General features: G+C 65.9%; 1 protein-coding gene across 1 annotated transcript; it reads left to right on the top strand.

Moving 5' to 3' along the window:
* The first annotated feature begins 25 nt into the window (after positions 1 to 25).
* Positions 26 to 8409, top strand: LOC102438914 (mitogen-activated protein kinase 12). The gene is made up of 11 exons (XM_023748700.1): positions 26 to 153; positions 2554 to 2612; positions 3328 to 3439; positions 3525 to 3554; positions 3767 to 3814; positions 4736 to 4850; positions 5035 to 5106; positions 5199 to 5278; positions 5359 to 5437; positions 5530 to 5703; positions 8039 to 8409. The coding sequence occupies exons 1-11, from the start codon at positions 139 to 141 to the stop codon at positions 8116 to 8118; spliced, it is 864 nt and encodes a 287-aa protein (XP_023604468.1). The 5' UTR covers positions 26 to 138; the 3' UTR covers positions 8119 to 8409.
* Positions 8410 to 9624: the final 1215 nt, after the last annotated feature.

The following is a 9624-nucleotide window of genomic DNA, read 5'->3' as shown; positions in this document are numbered from 1 at the left end:
CGCTGAGCCCTGCGTCCGCAGCTCGGCCGTGTGTACAGCCGCACGGGCGCCAAGGTGGCCATCAAGAAGCTGTACCGGCCCTTCCAGTCGGAGCTGTACGCCAAGCGCGCCTACCGCGAGCTGCGCCTCCTCAAGCACATGCGCCATGAGAACGTGAGTGCCGCCGCCGCCGCCTCCGCGCCCCTGCCCCAGGCCCGCCCCTCCCTCCGGCCACTGAGGCAGCCCCCCTGTGGGGGCGGAGCTGATGGTCAGAGACGGACGGACAGACAGACTGCTCCCCCCGCCCCAGCCCGCTCCTCCCGGGCCGGCCCTGGAAAGGATGGGGACCCGCCTGGGCTTCTTCCTGGGCCACCTGGCTCTGCAGCTCAGGCCCCTGGAAGGAGGCTGGCCCGGGTGTCACCCCAAATCCTGTGCAGCTCTCCAACTGGGAGGGGCACCTAGCCTCCCGCCGCCTCCCGCGCCCCGCCCAGGGGCCTTCTCCAGCCCTCCCCACTGTCTTGAGCCCACTCTGCTGCCATCCACCTGCTAAGCGCCCTGAGGCCCTGGGGCCCTGGGGCCCTGGGAAGGCAGAGCTGGGCACGGAATGGGGTAATGATTGGCCCTGTCAGCTCAGGGCCTCGGGGTCTCCGGTGATGGAAGGGTTTGGGGAGCTGGTGTAGGGAGGGCACTGGGCATAGTGACCAACACACAGATGCCCCATCGCGTCTCTGGCTGGGGTTCATGGACAGTGGGGGAGAGGCGGATCTGGCCCTCACCAGGGAGAGGCCTCCCTGCTTCCGGACCTGCCCACAGGACACCACCCTTGGCTGCCACGGCCTGGCTCTGGTGGCCATTGCCGGCTGCCGGGCCAGGGAGCTCCCACAGACCCCCTTCTCCGCACAGACCCCTGCGGCCAAGAACTCTGCCCCACCCCCAGCACCCCTGCCTCACCCCCATCTTCGCCCAGTCTGAGGGCTGGGCACCCCGACCCTGGCTCATCGTGCTCCTGACACCTGGTCTGGCCCCTCCTGGGTCATGGGAGCCACCGGCCTCCCCTCAGGATAGGGGTCCCCAGGAAACTGGCCCCCCTTCCCAGGTGAAATCTGTTCATAGTGGATGTCAGCCCAGCCTGGGCCTCACTGTCTCCCCGTCACACCTGGGCACGCCCGGGCCTTGTCTCCCCCACGCCCCCCACAAGGGCAGACTCTTCTACCCAAGGCTTCATCCGACTTCTCCCTCATCGCCCCCACTCCCACCCACCCATCCTACCTGGCAGGACCCCCCTCAGGCCTGCTCCCCCTGGGCCTGTGCTGCCCCCTCCCCCAGTGCCAGCGGTCCTCCCGTGCCCCTCACTCGGCCTCACCAGCAGGTGGGCGCTGCAGCCTCCAGGGCACACAGCACACAAGCCAGGAGCTCGGCCTGTGGTGGACCCTCCCTGGGGGGTGGGGGACGAGTTCTCAGAGGCCGGGTGCAGCGGCAGGTGGAGGAGTTGCCACCCACGCCCACCCTGCTCTGCTCCTCCGCCCCCACTTCTGTCTCCTCCCGGTCCAACCCCCCACTCTGGCTCCATCCACACCTCAGAGGCACAGACGTCTCCGTTTCCTTCAGCCTGACGGCCCCTGACCTCCAGGACTCTGTCCTTTTCTTGCTCAAACGCTCTCCCCATCTCCCTGGGCCTCACCTGCCTCTGACCTCTCTCTGGACACCCCCTCCCCTGCCATGACTCTGGCCCTGGAGGCCGCAGTGGTCGCCTAGCTGTCCCTTCACCTCGTGTCCTCGCCTCACTCCGTCTGTCCCTGCAGTCCGTGTCACGCCTGTCTGAACCCTTCCTTGTCGGCTCTGGGATCGAAGCCAAGCCTTCCCCTGGCACGCGAGGGCCTGCTCAGGCTCCCTCCGGCCTCTGCCTGGCTGCTCCCCGGCCTGGGCCTCGGCCACCTGGCCTCCCTCCCCGTGTTCCTCAAGTGCTCGAAGGGTTCTCGTCTCCTCTGCCTCCATTCCCATGGCCTCTGCCAGGTGTGGCCTCTGCCAGGCCCGTCCACCTGCTCAGAGGTGCAGGCTTCCCTGAGCCCCTGGAGGCCGCCCTGAGTCCGGCTGCCAGTTGTCCCAGTCCCTCCTGCTCCCCTCACCCCGGCCGGGTCTGCAGGGCCAGGTCTGCCTGCTGGTTTGGCCCCGGCGCTGCCTGCTGGGGCCTCCAGCAGAGCCCAGCCCTGGGAAGTACCTGCCGGATGCCGGATGCCGGCTCTCCCCTGGGAGGCGGTCCCCATCCTCGTCCCAGGTTTTCAATGGACAGGAAGGGCCCGGAGCGGGAGCTCCTTGGATGGCCGGGCGCCGATCCAGGCTGGGGCTGCCCCTCCCCCACAGGATCCCAGCTGTCACCGTCCCAAAATAGCCTGCATCTGTGGGCAGGTGTGCCAGGGCTGGGTGGCGCTGCCAGTGGGCAGAGCTGGCCCTGTGGACCGTGGGGGGAGATGGGGACAGCTGTAGGGGACTTTCCTGCCCGGAGCCTGGTGCCAGCCTTCGGGGGGGCGGGGGGGCGGGTGCCCCCTCCCACCTGGCGCTCCGCTGCCTCCCCAGGTGATCGGGCTGCTGGACGTGTTCACTCCAGATGAGACCCTGGATGACTTCACAGACTTGTGAGTTCCGGTCTGGGCCGGCCGGGAAGTGTGGAGGGGCGCGGGGTCACTCCTGGGCGCCAACTTCGGAGTCTGGGTTGGTGTGGGGACCCGCTGAAGGCAGGCCTCTCCCTATAGCCTGGAGGGGGTCGGGGTGCACACTGCCTCCCCCGTCTTCACGCCACAGTCCCCTTCCCTGGGACCCACAACCTCTTCCCGCCACCATGGGCACCAGGCTGTCTCCAGTGCGGGAGGTGTGAGCCTTGGGCCTGAGCGTTTGTTAACTGGCAGGTCCTGTCCCCTGGGCCCTGGCACTGAGTGTGTGGCCATAACTGAAGCTGCTGACCTTTTCGGGAGGGGAGGGGCAGGGCGGGGCGGCATCCCCTGGGCTCACACTGCTGTCAGCCAGGAGCCAGGGACCTGGCCCGGGGAAGGGCTGGGAGGACCGGCTCCCTGCCGCCTGACCTTGCGGAGGTCAAGGACCCGCACTGGCCAGGAGCTAAATGTCTCTCGCTCCGTCTCCCTCCACCTCCCCTGTGTGATATCCCTCGGACCCCAGTGTCCTGCTTTCCCGCCCCGCCCGCAGGCCTGCCCTCCCCTGCCTGTGAGCACTGGGGTCCCCAGCCCCTCGCCTGGCACAGTCCCTGCCCCCAGGACATTCTGGGGTGGGGGAGGGGTGGGTGCTTGGAGGTCGGGGCCTGGGGTCTTCCTGGGTCTGAGCCTGCCCCACCCGCAGTTACCTGGTCATGCCGTTCATGGGCACGGACCTGGGAAAACTCATGAAGCACGAGACGCTGAGCGAGGACCGCGTCCAGTTCCTCGTCTACCAGATGCTGAAGGGGCTGAAGGTGAGGGCGGTCCCCTGGCTGGTCCGCGGCTGTGAGGGCCCGTGAGCCCACATGGCTGACCCTGACCCTCTCTCTGTCCCCACAGTACATCCACGCGGCCGGCGTCATTCACAGGGTGAGTCCTGGGGGTGGAGGGAGCTTCCCTGCTCTGGGCGTTCGAGGGGCTCAACCCCTAGGAGCCTGTCTCCCACCTGTGGGGGCACGAAGGGGTCCAGAGGGTGTCACACCGTCTGCACACAGCCCGGGGCCTGGGCACCTCCACCCTCCCCGGGCTCTGCCGCTGCCCCGGCTCCTGCCCTGGCACAGCCACCTTTCGTCCACCCCCAGGACCTGAAGCCCGGCAACCTGGCAGTGAACGAGGACTGTGAGCTGAAGGTGTGTGTAGGGTTGGGGCTCAGGCTCCCTCCCACCTGCCCATCTGCCTGCCACGCCCCGGTCCCCAGACCAGGCAGAGGGACCCCCACCCAGGCAGTGGCCAAGCAGCTGATGGCCAGATGGGCCCTGGGGAGGCACTTGATGGGGGTGGCATTGGGTACACTCTGCTTGAGGTTGGGGGGGGCAGGTAGTGGTCCCTCCTTCCTGAGCTCGGGCAGGACCTGAGAGACCTTCCCAGCCCAGCTGGAGCGGCTCAGTGGTTAGAAGGTCGCGGTTCGATTCCGGGTCAGGGCACATCCTTGGGTTGCAGGCTCCATCCCCAGTGTGGGGGCGTGTGGTTCTCTCTCATCATTGATGTCTCTATCCCTCTCCTTCTCTCTGAAATCAATTTTTAAAAATTAAAAAAAAAAGACCTTCCCAAAGGTGCTGGCTAGGATCCAGGGCAGTGATGGCGAACCTTTTGAGCTCGGCGTGTCAGCATTTTGAAAAACCCTAACTTAACTCTGGTGCCGTGTCACATATAGGAATTTTTTGATATTTGCAACCATAGTAAAACAAAGACTTATATTTTTGATACTTATTTTATATATTTAAATGCCGTTTAACAAAGAAAAATCAACCAAAAAAATGAGTTCGCGTGTCACCTCTGACACGCGTGTCATAGGTTCGCCATCACTGGTCTAGGGGATGGGGAGTGAGGAGCAGAGGGAGGCGCCAGGGCGCCTGGCCCTGAGGGTGGGCGGGGTGCACCGGCCGTGGGGAGGAGCCCAGGGAGGCTGGAGGGCCCGTGGCTGTGACCTCAGGCCCTGGAGGGTTGGCAGGAGCCCAGTGTCCCCAGCTGCTTGGGGCCCCCTGGCCCACAGGCTGGCCCACTCACTCCCCGGGGGCCCCTTTGCCCCCCCTTCCTGATTCTGGGTGCAGATCCTGGACTTCGGCCTGGCCAGGCAGGCCGACAGCGAGATGACCGGATACGTAGTGACGCGGTGGTACCGGGCGCCCGAGGTCATCTTGAACTGGATGCACTACACACAGACAGGTGAGAGGCTCCAGAGACGGGGCCACTGCCTGCCTCCACCTCCCGGCTGGACGCCCCCCCCCCCCGCCCCCCGCCCCCTGCCCATGGCTGCTGAGCTGGGATGGAGCCAGGAGTGCCCATGTCCCCCCTGTGCATCCCTCCCCCACCCCCGGCCCACAGCCCTGATGAGGGGCTTCTCCCTCAGTGGACATCTGGTCCGTGGGCTGCATCATGGCGGAGATGATCACAGGGAAGACGCTGTTCAAGGGCAACGACCGTATCCTACACCTGTGGGGCCAGGTGGGCGGGAGGGGGCGGGGGTGGGAGCCCCGCTCTCTGGCCCAGGTGGTGCTCCTGAGCTCGGCCGAGACCTGGACCAGCTGAAGGAGATCTTGAAGGTGACGGGCACGCCGCCCGACGAGTTCGTCCAGAGGCTGCAGAGCACGGATGTCAGTGGGGAGGTGGGCGGGGCCGGGGTTCTGGGTGGGGCGCCCCGGGAGCTGGCCCCTCACCCTTCCCGCCCACACAGGCGAAGAACTACATGAAGGGCCTCCCCGAGTTGGAGAAGAAGGATTTTGCCTCCATTCTGACCAATGCAAGCCCTCTGGGTAGGGCGGGACTTGGGGGAGCGAGGGGTCAGTGACCTGGGGTGTGGGTGCGTGGGGCCCTCCCTGCCCAGCCTGACCCGCCCTCCCCCCAGCGGTGAACCTCCTGGAGAAAATGCTGGTGCTGGACGCAGAGCAGCGGGTGACGGCGGCCGAGGCCCTGACCCACCCGTACTTCGAGTCGCTGCACGACGCCGAGGATGAGCCCCAGGCCCAGAAGTACGACGAGTCCTTTGACGACGTGGACCGCACCCTGGACGAGTGGAAGCGTGAGTGGAGGGCTCTGGGCGGGCCCGAGGCGGCACCCGTGAACCCCATGCAGGTTGCCCGGGCTCAGAGTCCTGGGTTCGCCAGGTAAGGGACACAGCAGGAGGTCAGAGGGCAGTGGGGCGTCCTGGCCAAGGTGACCTCTGGCTGAAGCTGAAGGACTGAAGGGAGGGCGGGGACTTCTGCCGGGGCTGGGCACCCACGGGAGCGTGGACGTCACACGGGGGCAGCTCCCAGCTCAGGGCAGAGTGAGCACTTCCCTCTCCCAGTCCCGCCTCCAGGCCACAGGCCCGGCCACCCTGGAGCCCCTTCACACCCACTTGTCTCCGGGCCTCTGCTCACATCTCTTATTTCTCTTTTAATATTTTTATTGATTTCAGAGAGGAAGGGAGAGGGAGAGAGAGATAGACACATCAATGATGAAAGAGAATCATCTATCGGCTGCCTCCCGCACTCCCCCTGCTGGGCAACAAGCCCCCAACCATGACCTCCTGGTTCACAGGTTGATGCTCAACCACTGAGCCACACTGGCCGGGCTGCTCACGCCCCTTGAACTTGATCTTGCCTCTCCTTGCCCCCTTCACCTGAATAACTGCAGGCCTTTCATTTCCTGCCAGTGGGATAAGACCCCCCAGCCAGCCCACAGTACCTCACCCCTCCTTGCCTGTCCCCTACAGCCCCTCTGAGCAGTTCCGACCCCCCTCCCCCAGAGCTGCTCTGCACCTTCAGGCTTTGGGCTGGTCACCCCCTTACACCAAGGGTCCTTCCCCTCATTTCTGAGGGTCAAACTAGACCTGCTTGGCCTCAAGCTGGGTTCCAGGATGCCTGCCCGGCCAGTCCCAGGCCTCGCTCTGCTGTGGTCCTGATGCCCACGCCGGGACTGGCCTTGTCCCTCTGCGCTGCGGAAGGGCGGCCACGAGGGCTGGGTGTGGTGTCTTGTGGTTGCAGGACCCGCCTGGGGGTGCAGGGATGTGAGAGCAGCGTTAGCCCTACTGCAGCCGTGGTTCACGGCTGCCACTGTGTTCTACGCCCCCTCCTGGCTTTGCCTCGGACCCAGGGCCTTAGTCCTGCACTAGGGGGCAGGGGTGGGGCTGGATGGGTTACGGTTCCCAAACTATGTTCCTTAGGACCCCTGGGTTCCTTGGTGCCTCCAGCAGGGACTCCACCCTTGTCTGTGCTGTGTTTTGTGCTTCTACGCTGGATTTGGTGAAAGTTTCCTGTTGCTAAAAAAAGATCTGAAAACCGCCAGCGGCTGGATCCTCTCTGTGGTCCCCGCCCACACAAACCATGAGAGTTCTGCTTCAGACCATGGTGGACACGTGGCCTTTTTTGTGGCCGAGTCCCGGGTCAGGACACAAACCCTCAGCACTTCCTGTTTCCCTGGGGAAAGAAGCCGGTTCAGCAGCAGTGGCCTCTTCACAGACCTTCCCGGTGTGGGCAGCCCCTGCCTTAGGAGGAGAGGGATACGCCCACAGGCCGCCTGCGGAGGGCAGTGTGTCCCGAGCGGGGCTTGTGGCGTGCCCGTGTCCCCCAAACTGGCACCCCACCAGCCAGGGGAGAGGGAGCGGCTGGGGCAGGCCGAGTGGAACCTGTCCACTTGCAGACTGGCCAGAGGGGAGCAGAGCAGGCCCTCCACCTGCCTTTGTCTTTTTTTGTCTCCCCACCTCGCCTTTGGACGGCTCACGGCAGGCACAGTTCAGGGGACACGGCCACCTGGTGAGGCTAGTGGAGGGGCTCCCGCTCCTGTAAGCCTCCAGAGACTCAGCGTGTCTCAGCGGGACCCTGAGCAGCTGCTTGCCTGATGGGACGTAGGTTTGCCTTCCTAGGACGTCTCTGTCCGCAGAGGCAGGCTGTGGGGCCAGAGCCGCCCGCCACCTCAGGGGCAGGGGTTCTGAGTCCCAGGAGCCCCGTCAGGGTGGATGGTCACTGTGGACAAACTCGGGTGGCCTGACCGTGGCTGTGTCCTGGGACGGAGTCATGGGTATGGGACAGAGAAGCCCACCTGGCCCCTACACCCCAGCCATGACCTGTGACCCTGATGTTTGGGGGCATTGGTGCCCTGGGCAGTGGTCTGGGCCTGGGAGGTCGCCCCACCCCACCCTGCGTGGACTCTCTTTGGACTCATTGCTGCTCCGAGTGAGCCCTGTGGGCTGGGCCCAGCACTTATTTTGGGTCGTTGGTGTCCGAAGTGGCGTGAACTGTAGGGGTTGATTCCTTTTATATCTATTGTGTGTCTGTGTGTGTGTGTGTGTGTGTGTGTGTGTGTGCTGATTCTAATGGGTGGTTGGGCTCCTTCTCCTGTGACTCTCCATCTCTCTCGCTCTCACCCCACCCCAGGTGACACGTATAAAGAGGTGCTCAGCTTCAGGCCCCCCCGGCAGCTGGGGGCCAAGTCCTCCAAGGAGACGGCCCTGTGAAGACCCCTGGGCCCGGAGGGGGTGGTGGGACGTCTTGGGGACCCTGGCTGGCACTTCCGCCTGGGATCGGGGAGCCCTGTGACCTTGGCTGGAGCTTGCACCCCAGGAGACTCCTCATTCCATGCACTCCATCCCCCAAGCCCGTGGCCCCGCTCCCAGGCCCCCAGCTCAGCCTAACCTTGGAGGGGCATGTGGACTTGCTGCCCAGGGCACCCTCCTGACCTGGGGCTGGCCTCCGCAGTGGTCCCCTGAGCAGGGTGCAGCAGGAAGCCGCAGAACCTGGGGGGGGGCGGGGGGCGGGGCTTGGGGTCCAGGCCTGGCCTGAGCTCTGCTTGGTGAAGCTGAGGCCCAGCTCCTGGGGAGAGGAAGGACAGGAAGGGCGCAGGCGCTGACTCAGGGACAATCTTGCACGCCCAGCTGGAATGTGCACTGTCCTTGTGGTGCCCACACGGCTGGGAGGAAATAAACCCTTTTGTAGAGTTCCCACTGTGGCTTCACTTCCTGATTCTCGGCGGGACGCCCCCCTCCAGGCCTCCGAGCCGCCTGGCAGAGGAAGGAGGCCAGCCCCGCAGCCTCGGCCCCCCTTCCCGGGTCACAGAGCTGGTGCCCACTTCCCCTGTTCTGTGCCAGGGCGCCCCGAGCCCAGAGCCCCCACCCTAGGGCTTGTTCTCCCTTTCGGGGTGACCTTTTTCCGATGGCTCGGACTCCGGAGCCCGACCTTGGGGCAGAGCCTGATGGGAGTGGGGGCTGTGGTTAGGGTCCAGCCTGGGGCCGAGCCCCAGCCGCTGAGCCCCCCGCGCTCCCCACGGCCGAGGCTCCCGCCCGAGTCTCAGAAGAGCGTGGGCCCCTCCCGCCCCTCCCACGGCCGCAACCCAGCGCCATCGCCGAGCCCGTGGCGCCCTCTGCCGGCCACTGGGAGCGCTGGCTCCGGATCGGGAGCCCCTCCCGCTCCTGGCTCCCTGGCTCCCCCACCTGTCCGCGGAGCAGGCGTCCCCAAAGCGGGCACGGCCCGTCTCCCCGGTCTCCCGGCCTGGAGTCGGGCTGGGCGCACGCGCAGTGGGTCCCGCCAAATACGGTCGTTTGCGTTGCCACAGTGGCCCCCGGCCTCTCATCAGAGGCCCCCAGCCTTCGGAACCCTCTCCCGTCACCGGAATCCAAACAGGGTCTTTCCCGGCCCACCGTGCCCCGTGGCCACATGTGGCCGGGTGGCCAATCAGAGCGCGCCATTCCCTGGCCGCGGTCATTGGCGGGCGCCTGACCCCAAGTGACCCAATTGGAGTCTCCCCAGAGCCCCTGCAATGACGGGGCAACAGGGTCCCACCGCTAAGATCCCCGCCCACGCCTCGCCCCCTAGAGACCCGCCCCCAGAACACTGGCCCATGACCACGCCCCTAGAAACCCGCCCCGTGGCCCCGCCCACGCCTCGCCTCCTAGATACCAGGGCCCCGCCCACGCCCCTCCTCCTGGAGACCCGCCCCATGGCCGCGCCCCCAGACACCCGCCCCG

The sequence above is a fragment of the Myotis lucifugus genome, unplaced genomic scaffold (assembly GCF_000147115.1).
Source record: "Myotis lucifugus unplaced genomic scaffold, Myoluc2.0 scaffold_1691, whole genome shotgun sequence".
Classification (NCBI taxonomy): Eukaryota; Metazoa; Chordata; class Mammalia; order Chiroptera; family Vespertilionidae; genus Myotis; species Myotis lucifugus.
Note: the sequence above shows the minus strand (reverse complement) of the source record. Positions and strands in the feature narration are given on the sequence as shown.